Raw genomic sequence first — 22,831 nt, forward strand, 5'->3', positions numbered from 1 at the left:
ATGAAGCACTCATTTCCAAATGAGGAGGGGGAGCACTTGTTTCCAAATGAGGAGGATAGGACTGATTTCATCCCCGTCGCAGATCTCCCTTGTCCTCCCTGCCGCCGGTGTACGGGAGAGGAACCTGGAGATTTCGGGGGATTTTGTTCCTGTCGGTGTCACGAAGGACGAGATCAAGAGGTTCCCCTCTCCTTGGATCCACGTAAGGATCGTGCCTTCGGTTAGAAGCCCTCATCTGGTCAAAGAGTCTGCTGCTCAGGCGTTTGTATCTCCTGCGGTTTTGTTCTGATTACAGAACGGAGGCACTAGCCAGTACAGGGCGACAGCTCCTCTATATTCGGTTCTGAGGGAGTTATGCTCTTCCACAAGGAGGCGGATACAGAGTTCATAACAGAGCTGCAGGGAATCGGTGTCGTTGATTCGTGCCCAAGGCCCGACTAGTGGTGATACGTTTCTTCGGTTTTCTCCTGTTTGTGGTGTGCATCTGCAGCCGTTGACTCTCTGAATGGGGGGTTCTCCCGCTCTGCGTCGGAGTTTGCGGCTGCAGCGGCTGCTGCTGCAGCATGTAATGTCGTGGTCGCTCAGGCCGCTGCAGCGGCGCATTGTGGCCAGAGGGAGGACGGAATAGAAACGGCAATAACGCGTACCAGCAGCATCGAGGCACACCGAGTTATGCCGAAATCGAAAGTCAAGTTTCCGGATGATCGGAAGTCTTTGCTCACAACTATACCATACTGTGGTCCGTATGTCGGTTTGTCACTAGGACTGTATGCGTTGTTTCTTGTTATATGCGGCGTGCACCCTGTGTGTAAGATCTTGTGGTGGCACCTGCAAAGAAGTGAATACATCAGGGGCTTGTTTAGAGATGTGCTGCGTACCAACGCGCTTGTAGCAATAACGTCGGCGGCCGTGCCTGTTTCATGTGGCGACGATGACCAGGGAGTTCAGTTCTATGCACCAAAAGAACCGAGTTGCCCGTCGGCGCATCCACTATTGTTGGCGTCGTTTGGCGACGAGAGGTATTTGCCGACCCTCTGGCGTTGCTGGGCGCAGCTGTTGTTCTGTTTGTTTGTTCATTTCTGGGCTGCTCGACATCATATATTTCATCTGGTGAGGCAGAGAATTTATCCGTACGATAGGGAAGAGGAATTTAAGTTGGGTGAACGGTTTGTTCACAAAGCGGGGCAGCTCACGTCTGCTCTAAAGCCGCAGCCTCCGCTCTGCGGTCGCTATGGGTTCGTAAACTTGAAGGGACGCGTCCGCAACATTTTGGCGCTCATTAACCCGACTAGTGGTGGACGAATGGCGATGACGTACTACCAGAAACTCATTCTACCGGTATGCTTGGCCGTATCATGGAAAGTGGATTCCCGCTTGTGAATGCACCCAGGCTTTGCATGTAGGAGGCTAACTGTCTAGTAGTTCCCTGTACAGTGGTAGGACTCGTTCACTTTTTTCGGGACGAACTGTCAACCCCCTAGCTCAACTATGTGCTCAGGTCCCACAAATTTGCGTGCCTGCGTCTGCAGATAACGGAGCTGTGCGCTAACCTTATTATTGCGAGATTACTGTACGGCGTGCTCTCATGCTGGATTGCGCGTATTAGTGCGGTATCTTCTACTGTGCGTGAATACTGCGCTGACGGAATTTTGACTTGCATCCGGCTTATTACCTGTGTGTTTGCGCCTTCAGGAACTGCTACTTTTGTTTGGGCAGGATACCAAGGTTCTGCCAATTGTGCTCGACGAGAAGAATGGAGAGTTAGTGTGCGCCTTTATTCACCGGTGGTCGCACGTCTTCGACTTGTGCTTGATCCTCGGGGGGATGGTTCTTACCACTCGATCGTCAACCTGCTTGTTCGGGCTAGCTTGGAGAAGAGGCGAGATGTGCTGCAGGAGGGTGACGAAGAGGATTTAACACAACCCGCTCCCGAGGAGGGAAAATCCCCGGCATCCGATGACTCTCTCCCTTCGAGCACAAGGCGAAACGTAATCCGCTCCCCCAAGTGCCAACGATGCAAGGAGAAGAAATGCATTTTCCCCGTGAATATGCCCATCACTCCAGTCCCCCTGGGTACAAGCAACACGTGGTGCAGTGAGTTCGTCTTCAGTCACGCGGGTTCCATCGCGGCAAAGTGCTACGCTGCCAATGCCCGACAGCTTGCAGCCGCAGCTATGGAGCAAGTAGAAAAAGAAAAGGCAAAGGCTTCAAGGAGGTCAGTCCGCCACCCCAATCCGTCATGTTCCGCAGACTGGCTGACGCCTGTGCAAGGCGCAGGCGATAAAATGGCCCGACAAGAGCGGGACAGTTTGGACGCAGGGCATAGCAAGGGAGCTAGTTTGTCGCTCAGTGCGTCTTCTTTGGACTCGTCCGCATACTTTGCGCGGAGTACCTCCACAGCAGAGAGCTGTGAAACGAACACCGGCGGGGTCTGCGGCACTCCACTGTCAGCTGCAGGAGAGTTTGTGGACCCGGTTCCTCAGGATGCGTCTGGGAATATGTCCCTGTACCAGGTCTTGCCCGGCATATGTGACTCATCACGTGATCCTTCCGTAGCAGCACGGGCGGCCGCTTTGGCAGCGTTTGACGTCGCCACTCTCGCCAGAAACGAGGCATCCGCAGCTGCCGCTGCTGCGGAGAAGGGAACGTCGCTCCATGGATGGGACTCCTATGCGACCACGGTTGCTGTTGAGGCGGAAGAGTCTGCGGCAGTGGCACAGGCAGCTTGCGCCGCTGCAGAAAGAGCCGCACAAGCTGCGGAAGCACGAGCAGACAAGGTACGGCAGAACCCAGCTTCTTCGCCGTCACACCACACCGAGTCCCCCGCAGAAAAAGCAATGGAGGAGTTCCGCGAAAAAAGCCAACATGTCTTGATGACAGACACGCCTGCTCTTGCGACCCCTGCCGCGCAGATGGTCGCGAGCATGGCCGCGCTTTCCAGGCACGACTCTGCAGACCTTTTAGAGTGCTCGCGCCTTTTGGCCCCTGCGCCCACACCCGAACTGAAAGGTGTCAGACTCGCGAAACACCACCTCCGAGTCGCCAAAATGATGGACGAGCTCGCTGAGAAAATGGGGCCCGGGAAGGATAGCAATATGATGCAAATGGGGAGGGAGAGACTTCTACACTTTTGGATGAGGGTGAGGATTCGGAAATACACATTGATGGTGAAGTGCTCGATTCTCCAGGTTTGCCGTCGGTGTTGATGCCTATAGATGTGATATGATCTTCTAGATGCGCTGGGCCGCGTACGTCCACTTCTGAGTATAGCGACCCAGTTTGCCTTTACCAGACTTTTCAAAAGCAATAGTGGCACTGAGGGTAATAAAGTACACCTCCGACGCTGTGCGCACGCCGTTTCCGTAACATCGCTGGATAGCCGTCATCAAGCCGGTCGTCGGAGAGCCGCAGTTGGACCGCCAGTGAACAAAGACCGATGCCGCGCGGGTCGTAGCGCCAACCTGCGAGGGCGAGAGTTCTGAGATGAGACAAACGAATGCCAAAGCTTTGGTCGTCCACTGCTGACATGTGTATTAGTGTGGCTGCCTGATGCGTCGAACTGCCGCATCACCTCAACAACATTTGTTGTAGTGGGATTCCTAACATTATAGTCAATCGGCTCCGCCGCTGTCCGGGCCTAACTTTACGATGCGCTCTAGTTCTGTGAATCTGTATTTGTTTTATCAGAGAATCCACGAATGCCGTACGACGAGGATCAATGCGTTACTGGTTGAAGCAGGTGGAGAGCGGCACTTATGCTGCAATTCGCTAGAGTTCGGTAAGTGTATGCTAAGTTCCACTGAGTCTCGTGCCGTCCTTTGACATGACGCTTCATCTGCTCCGCTCATAGATGCACTCATCTGCGTGTTCCTGCACCACGGACAATAGGCGGCATTTCTGCAAGACATCATCTCCCTAGCAAGGAAGTGCAGCAGACATCAGTCAGATTGTGGGACAGCTGTGCGTGCGCTATCAAGAGAAATGCTACCAACCGGCGTAAATGATAGGTATCTTGACGAATGAAGAGACCGATATAGCTGGTGGGCGTGCGTATGGTCACTTGCTTGCGGAAGTCTCGGGGCATTTGTGTTTTCATGCACAGTCCAGGGCCTGATCCTCTTTCCTCATAAGATAATTCGTGAACTGGTTCTCTACGGTAAATATTATGATGGGTTCTACCTCATTGAAAATGCCCCGAGACTTCCGCAAGCAAGTGACCATACGCACGCCCACCAGTTATATCGGTCTCTTCATTCGTCAAGATACCTATCATTTACGCCGGTTGGTAGCACTTCTCTTGATGGCGCACACACAACTGTCCCAGAATCTGACTGATGTCTGCTGCACTTCCTTGCTAGGGAGATGAGGTCTTGCAGAAATGCCGCCTATTGTCCGTGGTGCTACTGTATACATGCTGCTGCTGTTAAAAATCTATGTAGCATTGACGGGGACGTTTGACTGCGTCTGAGAGCATGTTTTCCAGTTTACCTACGCAGTTGCTCTCCTGCTCACGTTTCGTAACAGATTAGTCGAGCGAAGCCTTTCTGTAGTTTCCCGCATCAAGTTTGTGCTGCGTGCTTCTACCGTTGGTTTTGCACAGGATTCATCGGGACTGCGCAAGTGCATAGCGAAGACATGCGCTGGACGGGGCACATGAGATATACGTTAGCCTTTCTGTACCAGCTCCTTATGCGCCGAACATTCCCGGCCTACATTACAGCGACTCTGCCTAATGGAGAGGTGATACATCGAATTGGTACGTCTTGCCTCGCAGCAGCAGGTTTTTCATTTCAACCTAGACAGCCGCGTTGCTTGAGACACGTGGTGGAGCAGCCTGTGTTCTATTGCGGAGAGGTGTTGCGGGATGGTGTATCTCGGCTTTGGTCTCTCGCCTCGCGCAGGCAGAGGGTTTTGCCTTGTGGTGATGTATCCGTGTGAGATTCGTGAATCTGTCCTGATCCCCAGGTAACTACATGGTCGTCGCGCTCGACGTCATTCAACACTGGACGGATGACCGCCCAATCGCACGACAAGCCCAAATGGATGGACCCTGCGCTTGGCTGCTTCTCATGGACGGATGTAAGGACGTCTGCCACAGAATCCAGGCGACCCGGTGGGATTACGGAAGTAGTCGACAGTGTTTCTGTAGCAAAGTGGACGGAATGCACGAAATTGTGTTTTGATTGCCGACAGAGTTCAAAAGCTGCGTCGGTTATATTGTCGTGGCTCGCGGATTCCATCTGATTACGCCACTGGTCGTTCTGTGCATCTTGTTAGTTCACTGCGTACCTAGGATCAAACTAAAAGAGTTCACTAGTGGTACTAGAAAATAGGAGATTTTTTGCACGACTACGTGGGACAAGACACTGCAAATCTTTTCGAATCTCGCGCTCGAAGAACCCGTTCGCTCGGTGCACACAGATCTTCTGAGCTGTTGTTCCACATACCTACGAGTAGCATATGAACGTCGAGACCAGGTTTCGGTTGTCTTGACGTGTCCCGTTTCTGTGTGTTGTTCAGCAATCAGCCGAGCAAGACTGTGGGCTTATATGAGAGATCTGAGAAGGCTGAGCATGGCGGAGGAGAAAGGACTTGAGATGTTGCCGGTAAAACGCGTACACATCAAGCTCACTGAGCCAGGTAAGGTGTAACTAGCACTCATTATACCATTTATCACAACACATTCGCATGCTTAAGACGTTTACCTATTTACGAATGAGGAATTCGCTCACGTTTTTCCGTTGCGTTGCAATCAGCAACTGTGCCAGCGGCTCTAGTAGTTACGGTGATTCAAGAGTCCCTACAGTTTTTTGCGTAGTTACGGACAGATGGAGTGTGATGTGTTTGTTCTTCGTTCGTTTGTGTCTCTAATCTGCGAGCGGGGAGCCTCACAAAGCAGCAAACAGAAAAATACTCGGTACTGCGTGCGTATGTGCTATACGCTGTATGCTGTGCCTGGATGAAGACCCGTGCAACACTCATGAAGAAGATGAAGTAAGTTCAAGCATGTTTCCCACATAGCAGCTAAGCGTGTATCTGCTCTGATGCGGATGTATTCGCAGGCATCTATGGGCTAGACGGCGAAGTCTACCGGCATGGCGGAGAGTTGACATTTACATTGCTGCCTGGGCCCATCCGCGTGTGTGTGTCAGAGTTCGACCAGCTTATTGCCCATCCAGTAGCTGGGCATAGGTGGATGAAGCACATTTTACAGGATCTCGACTAGATGCTTTGAAGAGTAAATAGTTTTGCACGTGAAATGGTTCCTGGAGTAATTGTGGAGAGGCGCATTTGGAAATGCGGGGCTCGGTGGCGTTTGATATCTCGAGTTCTATACTTTGGTGTAATCAAAGGCCATATCAACAAACTCACTAGGCTAAGAGGGCACTACGAACACGAGGGGATTTCATTCATTTACTCCTCTTTTTCAGCGCAGTGTGTGTCTGCGTATATGCACATGAGGACCCTGGTCTACGGCGAGGGCAACCCCATTCGCTTAAACGTCATCGGAAGAAGAGAAGAGTAAGGGCAACAACGAACCGCTGTCGAAGATGGGTGTACGGAATGCTACAGTTCCGGTGGTTGCTTTGGCTTCGTGAAGCGCTTGCTCACAGAATTTGGGTGATCCCTGAAGTTTATGCGGAACCTGAAGACTCAGGAAAGGGTGACGCGGAGAGAAGCGAGCAGAGAAGAGTCACAGGACCGTGCTCTGTGTTTCAGCGAGGCAGTGCGTATATGCCTGCCGGCGAATACTGTCTTGGCGTCGCGTCCAATTGGAAGTCGAATGAGATCATGTACGGCTGCAAAGTAAGAGGATGCGTGCAGAACTGCCCGATTCATATGGCGCTCGTAGGATTATACTCTGCCGGTGGCAATGCCGATGTGCAAGCAGGTAGCATGGTACTCCTGTCTGGCGAGGCCAGCTTTTCTTGGCGCATGGTTGTCCATTCGAATATCCGACCAAGGTTATGGCTTCACACTCGGCTCTATGAAGCACACGAGTTTTACTTAGATACTAGTTGACAGGCGCGGCCTGCGCTTTCCTTGTTGACGGTGTTTGATTGCCCAGCTCCCATATCATACCCAGTCTGTAGTAATATTGGCAAATTGAGGCACAAACGGCACGTGAACGCTAGTGTGGACTGCCTGTTCAATAATTAACGCCGCGGCCGGAACAAAAGCGAGCGCAAGCCACGCTTGCTGTTGCGAATGGTCGATCCGTTGTACACAAATACGACCTTCCTTTACTGTGGCGGAAACAACTAGACGTTCACCTGGTAGGTGCCGAAAAAGCAATTTCGACGGTTGCGGACTCGTCACAACTCTCGCCAACAAACCACCTTTGGATGCCGTATGCCGGACTTCCTTTACCAGCTTCATGAAGACGATCTTAATAGGAGGGCTTTGCACGACAGCTGTCAACAGAAGGAATTGTGATGCTGCCTGTCTCTTACGAGAGCCGGAGCTACCGAAGAATGTGGCTAAAGCTGTTCTACGGTAGTTACCGATCTCGCCAGGTTCTTACGGCATTCGAACTGAAGTGCACGAGGGATTGGACATAGATTAGCGCAGTGACAAGTGACCAGTAGGCAACGAACTATAGCTCTTGACATCGAACACTGCGACGCGTACTCCGCCCGGTAGGTTGCAAGCGTCTGCACGAATACTTAGCATGAGAGAGCGACACGTGTACTCGAGACTTCAGGTGATCATGACCGGCATACGCGGGCGCGATAACTGGCGTGTCTAGACGTCAACTTTCGTGGCAATACATGTTAACGTTCCAGGATCGTCACAGACGTTCGCAGTCGAGCGCTAGATCGCCTGACCTTTGTAGGAATGCGCCTGCGAGGTCACGAAGCAAACGCAAAAATATTGTCAGGCCCACGTGCTCTGGCTGCCGTCCACGGTAGCCAGCTTCATTTTTTGAGATGTTCCCCCGCTACGAATCACCACGTCGGCGGCACAAGGGTGGCATTCATGCATCACGTGGTACGGACAGCCGAAGGGGCTGCCGTACAGCTCGCAAAAACAAAAAAGGACGATTTTTGTCAAGTCCCTCGCACCGTCTGTGTGTCTCTTGGTGTCTAGGCTCCAAATACTACGAGCTTCCTGTTTCCTTTCGCTGCTGCTGGAGAAGCACGACAAGGGCACTCACACATGCGTCTGAACCGGTCAGCCCGGACCAGCTGAACTCCCATTCTGTGGCCTCAGAGGTCGCCGTCATCGTGTCAGAACACCGCTTTCGCTTGATTTCCTGCGCAGTATACCCTGGTTCTCCACCGACGAGTCTCGCATCACATCGGGGAGCCACCGCGACGGGCGCTGGCTCCCGTGGTCGGCTACTTCATGGGGGGCCACACACGTTCATTGAATGTGTTGCTTGCATATGCTTAACCGAGTTTCTGCCGGGCCGCGCTACCAGCACCCAGATAGCAGTACTTTATAAACTGCCGTGTGCCTTGACGGTTCTCTCTTCCGCCGGTACAGAAGCCAGCACTGTGTCCAAATCCCCAGCAGTCACTATGGCGATCCTCCTCCAGACATGAACCGGTGGCGCGGCGGGTTTTTATGCCGGCTTTTGCGACCGGGGCCATTCCGTCTTCCACGGGAAAATCACACGAATTTATAGGGGTACACATCTCGAATGAGTGGCACTGACTCTAAATATTCCTTTCGCAGTCACTAAACGCGTCAAGACTAGTCTTTCCCAGGAGAAAAGAAGTCCCACCGACAACCAGTTTTGGTACGACCCTTGCGCCGCCCCGTCGCATGAGCATCCGCAGGGGCAGGCATAAATCTCCGGAGCAGTCTCAACTGCAGGCGAAGCTTTTTGCGCGCTGCATCGTTGGCGACTCGTAAACAAGCGTTGTGCATGTTTTTTCTGTTTCTTCACACCAGACTGTGCCCTTGTGTATCAGGGATTTCATCAGCGACCACAGGCCGGCTGCGAAGGGCGGATACTTCACAACAGTGCTTGGGGTGACACGAACAGCAGCCAAAAGTCATGCAGTACCCCGACGCAAAGCGGTGTTGAGCTGGGTTGTTTTCGCAGCTGGTCCGCGCTGCGAGAGAAATTCCACTCGCATGCCGTCACAAAAAGGATGGTATGCTCACCACCCATTGTGTGTCTCAGTCAGCGTCAACGCATTCATAAGCGTCACGACCAAGTCTTGGAAACAGCGTCCGTCGGAGTGCTGTACGACGTCCAGCTTGTTTTTGAGGCGCGCTGCATGAGGAACGAAGGCAGCAAAGGTTCTTCGATTTACCGCTCGCAGGCCTCCAACCAGTGTTTCGGTGGCTGTCGTCGCAGGCGCTGCAGTTTCTGGGTTTTCAGCATGTACCCGCGTACAGCTTGCCCTTATCTGTGTAGCCCGCACTCGAAGTCCCCCTCATTCGAATAAGGGGAACGATTGAGATGCTTCCCGCTTTACGGACAGTTCTCAACGTGGCCCGTTGGCTGCGAAGTTGTGCACTCTTCAGCGATGTCGCTACTCTGCACCCTTCGAGGAGAGTGGAACCTGTTCCTGTTGTGGGAGGCGACAATTCGGAAGGAAGGAGAATATGTGTCGCAACTTGACTACCTTCTTTCCTGGTAGCATCCCCCACTGTTGACTCCTAGTTGAGCCGATGGTGGCTTTCGCGCTACACAGACTCCGCGCGTTCCAACTCTGCAACTCCCTTTATCGCCTTGGCGTAAACGGCAGAAGCCATGCAACAGGTATAGTTTAGTTCGTCACAGTGCTGCTCTCGCGTCCGAACTGTCTCCTCCTTTTCGTGAATAGAGTCTGCGGGCGTGAGCACACCTGTGGGCGGACAGGTTTGTCGGGCTAGCGCGTTTCCTTGCCTGCTGTGCGGTGCGGAAAAAGAGACGCTGAAGCCCCAGTTCGGCATCGAAGAGACACAGCTGCGCGGAGCCAGGGACTCCGACTCAGTAGCCATCTTCGCTTCGCTTTTCCTCCGTCCTCTTCTCTCTGTCCGCGATCATGCTTTGCGTGAATTGGGTGACCAAGCGGACTAGGGCGCCTCTCTGCGAAGTTTTCTTATTCGAGACTCCCTCCTCACGATGATAGCCACTCAGGCACACCCCGACTTCCCGCCCCAACAGAGAATTACCATCGTCCACGCCCCCGGTTCCTGCGCGCCCGCTGACGCCTCTGCGGGCAGCCTTGCGGCCGCCGCAGATCCACGCGCATGTGGCGCCAAGGCGCCCGCGCGGAAGACGTCGGGGAAGAATGCGAAACGCGCAGTCGTGTTGTTCAGTGAAGCCCGCGACGGTTGCCTCGTTGGCGGGGTGTGGACTGAGAAGGAAACCCGTCTCTCAGACTGCGAGAAGCCCCGGGGGGAGCTCTCCGCGGGCGACGGCTCAGGGGTTTTTTCTTTGGCGCCAACCGCTGCAGATTATTCGTACGATATGACGCGAGGAAGCAGCGGAGTCGACGGCCAAGCGGGCGGGGGGACCGCTGGGCGGCGGTGCCGCAGCACCAACTCCGGGACTGGCTATGAGTTGTTTGACGAAGGGAGGCCGCGAGCTCGCGAGCTGCCTTCGCTGCGCTGCTTCTCTGGCCCCTGCTCTTCAGAGAGAATTGAACGGCGGACGGACGGCCCCAGCGGGCGCGAAGAACCGAGTAGAACTGAAGATCGCAGCGGCGGCGGACGACGGCAGGGCGCAGAGCGCGGAAAGACGGGCATGAGGGCGGTCGGGTCCAGACAGCAGCAAAGCAGTGGCGCGGCGGCAGGTGGAGGAAGAAGCAACGTGGGCGGCGCGCGGGAGAGTGCAGTCGAGCTGCAGAAGCGAGAAGCTGATGGCGGAATGTCGCTGGAGATGCGCGAGGCGCTGCAGCAGCAGCGGAGGAACGAGGTGAAGATTATGTGCGTCTTTTGCCTCATGTTCGCACTAGAAGTGTTTGTCAACTTCGACTCGGGCGTCGTGCCGGCGATTCTGCTCACGCTGCAGGAGCATTTCCACATGGATGGCGCCGCTGCAGGCCTTCTCGGCTCCCTGCCCTACATTGGACTCGTCGCCTCGAGCCCCTTCGTTGGGCGCGGCCTCACGACGTTCTCCCCAAAGTGGTTCTGCCTCATCACCATGGTCGTAAATCTCCTCGCCACAGGGCTTCTGGGTCTCGCCTACTACAAGTGGATGCTCTTCCTCTCCCGCCTCCTCATCGGCCTCTCGCAGTCCGGATTCTCCATCTACGCGCCTGTCTGGGTTGACCAATTCGCCCCTGCGGAGAAGCTCACTCTGTGGATGGGCCTTGCACAGGGAGGCGTCGTCGTTGGCACCATGGTGAGGAAAAGGCGACACGCGGCGCACACCAGCATGCCAAAATCAACCAAGAGAAACGGCAAGAGAGGGCAGCGACGGCAGTGTGGTTTCATGTGCTTGGCCCTGCTTGGTTCCTCTCTCTTGTCCTGATAGTCGACGGGAGGGAGACGGGGGGGAGGGGGAGGGCGGAAGGGGGGAGCCGGCCTTCTCTTCAGTCTTTCACGTTAGCAAGGGGGAGTGGAGTGTCTGGGCTGCCAGCCTTTTCTGGAGATGGTAGAGATACGTTTTGCCGTTGATGTATGCCTGTGCGACTGCGGTTTGCTCCGCGTCGCTTCACGTCTCCTGGTCTAGCTTCACGTCTCCTTTTTTTCCCTTCGTGCTGGTTCCGCCTTTCAGCTGGGATGTGTCATTGCAGGCTCCTTCGACACTGCCGCACGCAACGGAGTGCAATCCATCTCGTGGCGCTACGCCTTGCTCATCCAGGCCATCGCACTCTTCATTCTTCTGGCGATCTGGCTTTGCGTTCCGCAGCGTTTTGTGGATATCAACATGGCGCAGGTAAGGTCGCTAGAGAGGCGACGCCACAGCCTGGCTTTTCTCCACGCAGAGCGTAGCTCCAGTGTGTATCGCGGACGGCGCGCCTCCCTGCAGGAAATGCTGAGGCTTTGCTTCGCGAGGGATGCTCGCACTAGGTGTCATTATTTTCCCTGACCTTCGCGACTCAGTCTGCTAAGGGGCGTGAGACCATCTTCGTCATTCGCCGGCTCATCCCGCTCTACGCTCTCTAGTTCAAGTCGCTGTGCCCTCTCCTTCCGACCTGACAGTTTGCGCGTTTTTGTAGCCCTGGTTGAGGCCGTTGTACCTTTTTCTGCGAGTTATGTTTCGCGTCCCTTTTCCACAGAGCCTCGGAGACACACCCCACGACGCGGCGTACGCGGATGCAGCCGGGGCGGCCCTTTTGGAGGAAGCGGAAGAGGGAGATGGCGTTGGGAAGCGACAGGGGTCTGCGGAGACCATGGCTTCAGCGTCAGGCGTCGACAGTTCGCCGGTTCATCTGGCCTCCAGCCCTCGGTTTCCGAGGGAGGACACTGAAGGCGAGTCAGAGAGATCCCCGTCAGTCTCCGGCCCCGAGGCTCGCCGGGCGGGGCGCGCGCGGGAGGCCCCGGAGGCCGCTCGAGACGAAGAGGAGAGCCAGGCGGAGGCAGCTGGGGTCGAAAGCGCGGGAGGCAAGAGGTATTCAGGCTCGCGGTCTCGCCGGCTCTCCGCGCTGCAAATGACCATGGTGCCTCTCCCCGCGCGGCGCGCCACAGCTGACGATGAAGAGGCCGGCAGAGGAGGCGATGCAGCAGCGGCGGGAGGAGGAGGGGCGGCACAAACTGGAGGCGCGCCGAGAGGAGCGAAAGTTCCCCGAAGGGTCCGCAGCTCCGAGTGCTCATCATGCGAAAGTACGTGGTATGGAGTGTTGCGGTCGCCGGGCTGAGAGTCACCGAAGTCGGGACATCGTGTAACGCACCTGACTGCAGAACTCTTGGCCTTATAGGCAGCTAAAGTGTCGGCGGTCTTCTGTCATAGATTGCCGCGTTGCCACACGGGGCGGCGCGTGCATCCGCCGTCACTTTTCTTCGCTACACCACGACGCATGCGAGTCTCCGTCGGGGTCGCCCTCGCCCGGCCGTATCATGAGTCTCTCGCTTCTCCGCGTGTGACTCTTTTTTCTGCGGTGCGCGGCGGGTGCGTGTTCTTCAGGCATTCCGCAGTTTCGCAAGGACCTCATTTCCAACCTGCTTCCCCTGGATTTCATTGCCACGTCGCCTACGTTCACGCGCCGTGCCTCGCAAACCAACCCCGGCCCGGCCCCGGGGAGTGTGAATGCAGCTCGCGCGGCGATCTCGAGCGCGGCGACGGCTGGGGGCAGCGATGCTGCTGTGCCACGGCCGACGGGCGACGTGCCTGTGACGCTGTTGGATCTCTCAGACATTCAACAGGCGTCCACAGGCGCCGACTACCTTGTGTCAGGCTCGCCTGAGAGCGCCAGAGAGCTGACGACGCTGTCTCGTCTGGGGCCTCCGCCTTCGTCTTCACCAGAGGCCGCTGCGGCGGCGGCGGCCGCTCTTGAGGAAGGCCGCGAGTTGCTGCCGGGAGAGGGCGCGACCCGGCGCCGATCACGGAACGCGTCCTCTTCGGCGCAGCGCGTCTCCTTCTCGCACCCGATGCTCCGCGGCGACCACCGGTCGTGCGCCTCCGTGCCGGAGATGGGCCTAGGTCAACCCCACGGGCCCCGGGGCGCGCGGGCCGGGCCCGGGGCGAGCCTCTCCCTCGCCCAGATCAGCGCCCGGCACCCGCTGGTCGGCGGGGGGCTTAGGGCCAGCAGCATCTCGGGGGCGGCTGAGCCCGCTGGAGGCAATCTGAACCGGGCGGGCTCGACTGTTAGCGAAGTGCAGTACCAAATGACTTTCCTCACGCCTCACTCGACGACGCTCGCCTTCGAGGCCTTCAACTGGGCCGCCGGCACCGCGGACCCGCTCCTTCTCGTTCGGACCGACGGCAGGCCGCAGGGCGCGGCTGAGGGGGGAACTGGGGAGGTCGGTGGGGTCGCCGGCGGGCCCTCGGTGTTCGTCCCGTCTCTGGCGCACCGCCGCCGCTCCACTGCCTCGTCTTCGGTCTCCGAGCATGTCCAGGCCGCCAGGCTCCCGGGCGGGGCGGGCTCTCTGAGGGAGAGACCTGCTGTGGGCCGGCCTACGACGGAGGCGCCTGGCGCTGCGACGACGCTGGAGTCTGAGGAGGCGGGGGGGGGCGTCCGCGGCGGCCGAACCGAACGCAGCAGCAGCAGCGCTGCGCCAGTTGCGTCTCTTGTCGGCAGAAGGCGAAGAACGGGGAGCGACGCAGAGGATCGCGCGCGTGAAGGCGCAGCGGACCTCGAGGGGGCGAGCAGCCAGGCCGGAGGAGATGCAGATGACGGCGACTGGGTCGCGAGTACTAGAAGGCGAAGCACAAGCAGCAGCACCGGGCAGCGGAGACTTACCGCTCTCGCGACCGGAGGAGCTGCCCTGGTACGCCTTTTCATCACAGGCTCTGTTTGTTTCGCTTGCGGATAATCTCACGCTACCACATCGTCAGCAAGTGGAAGAGGGATTCCAGTGCTGAAGCATGTGGGCAACGTGAGAAACGCCTCAGCCTGTTCATGCAGTTCTAGTCCGAGACTGCAAAGCGCCCACGCGCCTCAACTACTAGTAGACCGCGCGGCTCTCGTGCGTTGTCCGCTGCACTGGCCGCACTCCGCACTCGAGCGCTGCGTGCCGCCTCGTTCTGCCTTCTGCGTTGGCGGTGGCAGCTGCGGCTGCTTCGAGATCTGCATGCCCTTAGTGTCAGTCGCGTCCCGCTGGTACTCCAGCGATATGAATCATGATTTGCTCGGCCGGCGAATGATGTCGGTTTTGAGTTGATCTCTATTTTCTGTGCGTGCGTCTCTGCGCTGCAGGAGCCTGAACCGCACGTCGAAGCGCTCAGTACTGCCCCGAGGACCTTTGGCGTTTGGCAATCGATTCAAATGCTTTTCGAGTGAGTGCCTTGAATGGCCCCCCTCTGGTGTGTCGCCGGGGTGGTGTACTGACTCCTCTGCGGGCGTCTCAAATCCGGTGAATGCCTCCGCGGTTTGTAGGCGAGCCACATGGACAGTTCCGTACACATAAGACGATGTGGAGGCAGCGGGTCGTGGCCACGAGCTTTCTTTAGTGGAGCGAAGCCCGTTAGACATTGAGTTGCCTCGATGCGAAGACTTTGCTTGGCTTCGCCATTCCCTTCTGCCCTCGGTTATCCACGTTCTGTGCAGGAGTCCGATCTACGTCTGTGTCACGGTCGCGCTCTGTGCGCTTTTCTTCGAAGTAACGGCGATACAATTCTGGTCGATTACGTACTTCCAACAGGAGCTCAAGGTATGTCCGCTGTCAGAAGGGCGTGGCGTGCGGAAGGATGCGCTTTCGTCTTTGAAATGCGGCTCAATATTCGAGAGTGTGCTCCTCCCTCCTCTCATGAGCGCCTTCTTCCCCCTCGCCTGTATCCTTTCACCCTCACACCGCCGTTTACCTGGAGCCCGATGCTGTGTCGCGCCGCGGGCCGCTGTTGTTTTTTTCGTCGGCGTTCGCTCGTTGCTCACGTTGCGGTGTTGGTATGTCCTTCATGGACTGTGTGGCCTCACGAAGGAAGATGGCGTGGCGGTCGTTTCTTTGCTGGACTCGTGTTTTGAATCGGCTGCGTCGTTCACATGGGTGCGGCGTCTCCTTCGCAGGTGCCTGGAGCACAAGTTTTGCTGGCGTTCAATGTGACGGCGGCGACGGCGCCTATCGTCGGCGTTCTGGCGGGAGGGTGGTTCATCGACTACCTCGGCGGATACAAGAATGAGAAAGGCATGCTGCGGACGCTGCTCATTCTCGGCTCCTGGGCGGTGATTTGCCTCATCTTTGGCCTCTGCGCCTCGTGGGTCGCGAACTTTGTCGCCATCATCTGCTTTATCTGGGGAATTCTCTTCTTCGGCGGAGGCATCCTTCCGGCGGCAACGGGGATTGTGATTGCCTCCGTGCCTCTCGAAGTCCGCGCCTTCGGCAGCGGCTTCTGCATGATGATCTACAACGTCTTCGGCTACGTTCTAGGCACCCTGGTCCCCGGCGCAATCATCCAGGCAGCTGGCCTCACTTGGGGCATGCGCGTAAGGAAGAGAAATCAAAGCTCGGAAAGAAGGGCATGGGTGGAGCTTGTGTCCACACGTAAATCTCCCGATATGTTATTCTATCATTATATATATATATATATATTTGTATTGTAGTATAAGTATGTATACATGTAGACAGCGGAGTGCGCGGCAAAGTCGTCCAGTGTATGGATAGTTCACGATCTTCTCGTGTAGCCTTGCCTCGCTCGGTGACGCCGTCAAAATGGAGTGCGTCGTCTTCGTCACGGAGAGGAGGCAGCACGCATCCGGAGTTTCACAGCGCATGCCATAAGATTCGCATGCATAAACGTAGTTGTACATTTCGTTGCATTTTGGTACGCGGGGAGTATCTAGCCTGATTGGATAAAGAGATCAAATGACCCGGAGGTGCTGTAGCTTCGGCGCGCACCTTGCGGGTTAACCTGATCGCAGAGCCGTGGAAGACAGAAGCGCAGAGGACAGATAATCAGTGTGTGTGCATCACGGGTCGGAGTGTGTTTTCACGGGGAGACTGAAGGCGTTCTTTTCTTCTTCTGCTGTCCTGCTGTTCTCAGGTTGTTTTCTTGTGGTCGATTTTCGGCGTTGGCGGTTTGCTGGCCGCATCCATTGTTGCGTGGCGCCTGCGGATCAAGCCTGCATATGTGTCGTATCGCGATGAAGCCCGCGTCAACAGTGAAGTCGAGATCCAGGAGGTCCGTCGAGAAGAGTGAATAAATTGTGTTTATACAACTCTTGATTTGCTAGCCGGTGCCCAAAATCGTCCCATACCTGATACGGGTTGGCAGCAGTTCCCCATCGTTGGGCGTGTATCCTTGTTTCCGCCGCCCCAGTTTTTTTTTGTTTCGTCGACCCAGCGTGGCCGCATAAAGGAAGGCCATCTGGGTCTTCGCGCTTGTGCTTTGTCCGCATCGGAGATTCGCTATGGCGCATGCTTTGTTGCATACAAGCAGTGTCTTGAACTTTCGAGAATACGGCGCCTAGTCAATTCCTCACTAGTTTACTCAGAACTCTGCGTGCCGCACGCACTTAAAGGAGATTTATGGCTAGAGGTCGAGGCTGCGTCAAGCGACGACTTCAGAAGCAACGAACGCGCAGGGACCGGCTGTGCTTCATGGACAAACGGTTTCCAGTGCGTCGTGCGTCTTTGTCCAGTGTCTTGTGCAAAGTCTTGTCGCTTGTACATAAAACACGCTTGGAAGCGAGGTGGCGTTGTCGGAGTGGTGCGCTTCGGTGGAGCGACGGAAACAGGATTTCACTGTGGAAGCACGGATGAGAGCGATTACCGTCTACAGAAGAATCACTCTTCACCCCTTCAGATGCTTCCAGTGCCCTCGTCGTCCCGACTTCCCTCCTTTTTCTTGGTCCCGGAAAAACTTGTGTGAGCCTCAAACTTGGATTGCTCACGACTAAAGGCACACGTATTTTTCTCTCCATCAGAATTGTCGCGCTACCAAGATAGTGGCGCTGTTGTTCAAGCAGAAGCGTGAGTCGGCGCGCGCTCCGCAGCAGGATTATATTGACTCCAAGGCCCGAGCAACTCATATCTACAATGTTTTATCAGCGGCTTCTCCTCGCTTTTCACCTGGCACGATCTGCCTCGTTGTTTTAGACATTCTACCCCTCCCCTCGTCGCCGCTCCCAAGATACCCATTGTGCTCAGCTTGATCTTGATTGGAGTTTGTACGCGATTTCTCAGGCACTGAAAACTAAAACACCTTGGTCATTGCGTGTGTTGGCGGTTCCGTCATGCAGAAACATGAGTTCCACTGTACAGAACTGAAAAAAACGCCGCCGAAACTAGGCCGGGCCCGCAGGCCCTGCTGTCAATGTAATGCCTCAACTCCTCAGCGTTGGGCGTCGTGCTACACAGGAGCAACATCTTTCCTAGCTTCCCACTCGCCTGCGCCTTCGCTGCCAGACGCACGAATCATGCATTCACGAGGAAAACGAGTACCCTTCTTTGAGATGGTGGCCGCTGACCGCCTTTCACAACAGCGACCTCCACGTGCTCATCGATGCTGCGGCGTAGATATGATGTTCCAAAAGCCAGTTTAAACGTTCTATACAGCAATGCTGTCACGGCTCCAACACCAAAGAGAACGCTGCCGATGCTTGCCAAGATACCTCGGCGGTTCGTGGCGGCAAATGCGTTAGTCTTTGAGGCCGCCTCTGCCTCGGTGTCGGTGTCCGTCCCGCCGACACTGCGTTGTGAGGTCATTCTTGTTCCCAAGAGGCCCAGCCTGGTAGAGGAATCCTTTGAGCTTTCAGAAGAAAACACTTGCCTGAGGGAAGCGGGGGTCACCGACTGCCTCCTCTCGCCCTCACTGGCCAGCCTCCACTGCTCACCTTCACTCGGTACCGAGATTTCTTCTTTTTCAGCACTTTCCTCGTTATTCTTGAATTTCTGCCCCCTCTGTACATAATAATGCTCAGCGTCGAAATGCAAATCTTCATGGTTGCTATCCGGCGTATCAATACTACTGTCATGATGTGGCCCCGGGCCGTCCGCTGCAGGCAATCTCAAAACATCCTTAACACCAGCGAATCGGAGAAGGCTGGCTGCTCCTACGAGAGCCCCAACGAGGAGCACCGTTGACTCAGTCACTTTTTTCGTCAACGTTTCCGCCTCCTTCTCAACAGCGTCTGCACAAAACAAGCGGGGAATAGCCACAAAAGCAAAGATACTCACGGGGCATAAAATATCTTTGACAGGTATATATATATATATATATATATATATATATATATATATATATATATATATATATATATATATGCGTTTCAGTGAAACACAGAAAATGATATGCAGGGATGCTCAGAAGTGTGCTGGTATCCCTGGTCAAGTTACGTCTACGTTGGATGACAGCGTTGGATAGCTCCACACGCAAGCCCAGAGATATGAGCGGCCGCCAATCCCGGCATAAACTACGCGCTAGATTGTCAGATTACTGAAAGAACGTGACTGCGTCCAGCAAGTAAACACCCGAGCGAATGAAGCTCTCAGCGAACAAGATGGTTCACAAACTCACCTTTCCACTCCGACAGCCAATTGAGAGCGCGGCATGATAGCGTGACCGGCTCTCCAGAGGCTGCGCGCTCCAACACCCAGGAGCTCTGCTCCCCGAATGCTTGTAGGGCAAAGGCAGCTTGTGTTAGCTTCGGCCCCGTGATGGTACCGACGAACGTAAAGGTCTCTCCTCTAGCTATATGAAGACAAGAAAGAACGTCAGGTCGTTCCTCCTCTCCTGTCACAGCTAATCGAACTGTGACTATTGAGACGCCTGCGTTGTCAGACTCCGAAATCGCAGCTTCCTTAACTTCGACCGGGATTGAGAATGGTTCAGGCGTGAAGACTTGCGTAGGCAAACAGTAGCATATAAAATAAAAACAGAATAGCGGTGTCCGGGTTGTTTTAGCAGCAGTAGACAAGAATTAAGGATGCTTTGTGACTACGGGCGATGAACGAACATAACGCAATATTCGGCCACTCCACCTGACGCATGATTCTGTGAATATTTGCAGCCAACCAGACATAGACGGAAAACAAAGAAATAACGAAACAGAAGCCTAGTAAAGCAATCCGGGTCCTTGGGCACATGTATTTTTTCCAAGCATTATATATGTATATAAATATACATATAAAAATATATATATAAGCAACACGGCAACGAAGCACAAAACCTATTGAGGCTGTGTTGTCGCCGTTGCCTGTTTCCACAGCAGTGTGATACCGCTTTTTTCCTCGAAAACATCTAGGGGACTAGAGCGCGCTCAGCAGTTAATCACTTCTTGAACGTCAAGCGCGAAGTGATTATATGTCCATACAGAGTCTGTCTAGAAAGCCACACGGTGGTTGCAGACGCGCAGTATGTACGCAAAACAACACCGAAGGCCCCAAGCCGCTCTTGGCGGCTCACCTGGGAGACGGGACGCTTTCACTTTCCGGTCGCTGAAATACTGGGGTGCGAAGCCTGGAGCAAGGCAAGCGAGGACCCCTTTGTCCCCGGGGACAAGTTCCTGAGGGGCTTCTACGTTCAGATGAGCCGTGGCTAGCTCAAACGGCGCGCCTGCTACACCTCTCGTGTCGGGATTCATGCTCTGAAAGGTCACGGTACTTCGATCGTCGTCCGATCGTACCCCCTGCACAGTAACGACCGTAAACAGTCCTCCTGCAAGAATAAATAGCACCACAAAAAACCAAAAACAAGCATTGACACGACATGAACAGCCCAGCTAGTGTTGCTTAGGGCGTTATTGCCACCGCGGCAATGCTGTATACCGGGAACAAGGCAACAGTTCTTTACTGATCTACAGATGCCTTCTACTGAACTGCTGTGCATGATTCCGCGAAGCTCGGTGGTGGTGGGCAGTCCGCGAAGGGAGACTCTCTCGCTGTCAACGACGATGGCAAGCTCATGAGAATACGAGACAACTGACAAAAAAAACGATACGTGTCACCGCGCTCAACGGAGTGGAGACACTATCACCGGGATCTGCCCTGTTGATGCTCGTCGACTAACTGGCCGCAGGCAGAGCTCATACCTACCCGTAGTGCACATGCCGTAAACAAATGAGCTTGCTTCTACGGCGTCGCGCCTGAAAAGAATGTATTCCTGCGTGGCTGGCAGTCGAAACCCTTTTTTCTGCAGGGCCTTCCTCATGCGCTCCAGTCCGTGAGATGTCGCTAATGATGGGAGCAGTGGAAGGGCGACCTCATTCACAAAAACAGAGGGAGGAACGGCCCCACCGTTGTGGTTTGGAACAGTGACCCCCGCGTCTTGTAGTGCTTTCTTGTCTGTGAAGACCAGGTTATATGTTACGTCGGGTGGTGGTTCCTGAGGACTTTGAAAAGCGGATACACGAGCCGTCCAGTGCTTCCGAGTGGCGACCGGTGAATGCCAGAGCCGGTGGATCACGTGACCCAAGCCTCTTCGTTGCCCAACGTTTGTCCTGACTTGTGGAGGGGCCCCCAAAGTGGCGGAGGCGGTCGCAACGGGAAGGAGGGCGGAAATAAGAACAAGAACATATATGGAACGGCGTTTGTATTGCAGAACCGAGACCAGCTCCATGGCGAGGAAATCACGCAATTGCAGACGGTAAACAGAAGGACGCATCTCGAGCCATAGTAAAACAATTGGTTATAGCTTTGGGTGCCATTCTGCATGCCTTGGAGGGCCTCAGACACTGTTAGCGACGCCCAAAGTGAGCATCCCTCGGGTGACTTCCTCGCGACGGTTGCGGTGGCCCATCACTGCCCACGTTTCTTCGAATGCAGAGAAAAGTATGTTCGGCCATGAGTTCTCTTTAGGCTAGCTCCACATTTGGTAGGGGGTTTCTTTTCATTCACTCCAACGCGTTGTAGACGGATTTCATTGCGACGCACTTTCCCAGTTTACGACGCTAAAAGCGATGACGCGACAAGGACGGATGATGCCTCGTGACCTCGGTGGCATGTTACACACATTTTTACTGGTCGGGAATCGCATGGGGTGTACCATGGGCGGGGGGGGGGGCGGTGAGGGGTGTCAGCTAAGCCTACGCGCGCGACTCATGAAGCTGAAGATTCAGCTTGTCGGTCATGAACCGGCAGCCAACCGCAAAACTGGCGACGCCGCTGGAGATGCGAGACAGACACCTCCCAAAAAAACACAACATTGAAACGCCTCGACGAGGCTGGCTCGTGCAGGTGCTGTGACCTTACATGAGTATGATCAACAGTGCTGCCAAAGGTTCTAGGAGACATGCGAGGGTAGAGTACGAGTCTATGCGAACCGTTCTGAAGCCGAACGGGAACCCATGTGTGTGGCACAATGAGCTATCAGGCACTGCCGTCTCACCTACATCCGGTTAATAGTTCAACATATGATCGAGAGACGCACACAAGGCTGTTCTGTGAACACCGCTTCCGGGGATTCACCAGTCGCCACGGCACTAGCAGCGGTGAACGTACGATGTCTGTACGCCGCTTCTCTCTTGTACCGATCCTGGAGCCGACGCACTTTGCTTGTTTGTACGTTGCACCTGCCGGGTTTCCTAATGAGCGTGTGCGCAAAAACCGACGTGCAGCTCTCAGCTGCGAACCACTATTTCTCGTGAATACGTGAGGCTATCCAGCAGTCCGATGCGCGCAGGGCAGTTTCCCTTGTTTCTGCTACACTACGATTCCCTAGTTCCCGCCCGTCTATCAAAAGCATTTGAGGCATTGTATCGTGGAGCCATGAAGCCAGACAATTGGGCACGGTTTAGTGAAGCACCGTTTAATAAGTTGATGTACAAACGCATGCCACTCATGCTACTATGGATTAGCTTTGAAGGTCTTGCTCAGCAAGCGCAAATCGCCTCGTCAGCTTGCCATTTTGTAGAGGACCCCATGGCAATAATGAGAGAGAGCCGGCTATCCCTTGCTTGCGTATCTACAGATAGATCGCCACAGTCATGTGGGCACTGAGCTTCTCAAGCCTGCCCAACGTGACTGGCAGTAAATGTGAACAGTGTCTTTCATCTGTCGGCATATCAGCAGCAGTTCCCTCGGTTGAGTGGCACTTCTTATACTTTTGCTGCCTTGGGTAAGGAACTGAGACGGCGCATGGGGAGCGGACGCACCTGTTACCTGAGGGGCAGACGCGCAAACGCAGCGCCCCCCTCGCTCCAGAACTAGTCAGTGAGTGCTGCGGCACTGAAGGCGAAATTTTGAACTACTAAGGGGGATTTTCCCAGGGTACCTCATCTTCTATTTCGCCTACCACAGTTCCACATATGCACCACGCCTTCACATTGCTAGCAACTAATCTGTTGTCCTTCGTCCCTCACACCCCCGCGGAGAGCGTGTTCAGGATGACTTGTCATCCATGAGACGG

The 22,831-nt window shown here is 55.1% G+C and overlaps 3 protein-coding genes across 3 annotated transcripts; 2 read left to right on the forward strand and 1 right to left on the reverse strand.

Annotated features, from left to right (window-relative positions):
• Positions 1-6,226, forward strand: BESB_013190 (uncharacterized protein; the record flags this gene model as incomplete). Its single annotated transcript, XM_029360049.1, has 8 exons — positions 1-202; positions 491-1,338; positions 1,530-3,140; positions 3,688-3,778; positions 4,601-4,756; positions 4,966-5,079; positions 5,521-5,640; positions 6,063-6,226. 8 exons carry the CDS (start codon positions 1-3, stop codon positions 6,224-6,226), a joined length of 3,306 nt encoding a protein of 1,101 aa, XP_029216716.1.
• Positions 6,227-10,066: 3,840 nt separating this feature from the next.
• On the forward strand, positions 10,067-16,684 carry BESB_013200 (transporter, major facilitator family protein; the record flags this gene model as incomplete). The annotated part of the gene is made up of 8 exons (XM_029360050.1): positions 10,067-11,290; positions 11,666-11,827; positions 12,171-12,714; positions 13,016-14,319; positions 14,748-14,827; positions 15,099-15,201; positions 15,555-15,971; positions 16,529-16,684. 8 exons carry the CDS (start codon positions 10,067-10,069, stop codon positions 16,682-16,684), a joined length of 3,990 nt encoding a protein of 1,329 aa, XP_029216717.1.
• A 1,504-nt stretch (positions 16,685-18,188) lies between these two features.
• Positions 18,189-20,533, reverse strand: BESB_013210 (uncharacterized protein; the record flags this gene model as incomplete). The annotated part of the gene is made up of 5 exons (XM_029360051.1): positions 18,189-18,256; positions 18,321-18,617; positions 19,004-19,327; positions 19,892-20,143; positions 20,521-20,533. The coding sequence occupies 5 exons, from the start codon at positions 20,531-20,533 to the stop codon at positions 18,189-18,191; spliced, it is 954 nt and encodes a 317-aa protein (XP_029216718.1).
• Between the last annotated feature and the right edge of the window lie 2,298 nt (positions 20,534-22,831).

This window comes from Besnoitia besnoiti, chromosome IX (assembly GCF_002563875.1).
Source record: "Besnoitia besnoiti strain Bb-Ger1 chromosome IX, whole genome shotgun sequence".
Lineage (NCBI taxonomy): Eukaryota > Apicomplexa > Conoidasida > Eucoccidiorida > Sarcocystidae > Besnoitia > Besnoitia besnoiti.